Below are 659 nucleotides of genomic sequence, written 5' to 3' on the forward strand. Positions count from 1 at the left end.
TGCGAAATATCCAAGAAAGATTTCGATGTGCCATCAAGCATACATATGATGAATCATACTGGTGAGAAACAGTACTCTTGTCCGCAGTATGGGAAGAATTTCACCCACACAACGAGTCTGAATGCACATAAGAAAATTCATACCGGTAAGAAGTCGTATCAAAATGAAACATCCAACAACCAAATACACAAAAGGAAACATCCAGAAAATACGACTCACACAGGTGAGAAGCGGTTCAAATGCGAAATATCCAAGAAGGATTTCGTTGCTCCACCGAGAACGCATACAATGAATCATACGAGTGAGAAGCCGTTCTCTTGTTCGGAATGCAACATGAGTTTCATCTGGCCATCGCTTCTGAATATGCATAAGAAAATTCATACCGGGAAGAAGCCGTATTCTTGTTCGGAATGTGGGAAGAGCTTTGCCCAGCCAGCGGGTCTGTATATGCATAACAAACTTCACACCGATGAGAAATCGCACTCTTGTTCGGAATGTGGGATGAATTTCACCCTATCATCGAATCTGAATACACATAAGAAAATTCATACCGGTAAGAAGCCGTATTCTTGTTCGGAATGTGGGAAGAATTTTGCCCAGCCAGCGGGTCTGTATATGCATAAAAAAGTTCATACCGGTGAGAAGCCATATTCTTGTTC

The 659-nt window shown here is 41.9% G+C and overlaps 1 protein-coding gene across 1 annotated transcript; it reads left to right on the forward strand.

Annotated features, from left to right (window-relative positions):
* Positions 1-14: 14 nt before the first annotated feature.
* On the forward strand, positions 15-659 carry LOAG_16231 (hypothetical protein; the record flags this gene model as incomplete). The annotated part of the gene is made up of 1 exon (XM_003151719.2): positions 15-659. A coding segment is annotated over exon 1 (612 nt), but the record flags the coding sequence as incomplete, so codon positions are not given.

The sequence above is a fragment of the Loa loa genome, assembly GCF_000183805.2.
Source record: "Loa loa unplaced genomic scaffold supercont3.4941, whole genome shotgun sequence".
Classification (NCBI taxonomy): Eukaryota; Metazoa; Nematoda; class Chromadorea; order Rhabditida; family Onchocercidae; genus Loa; species Loa loa.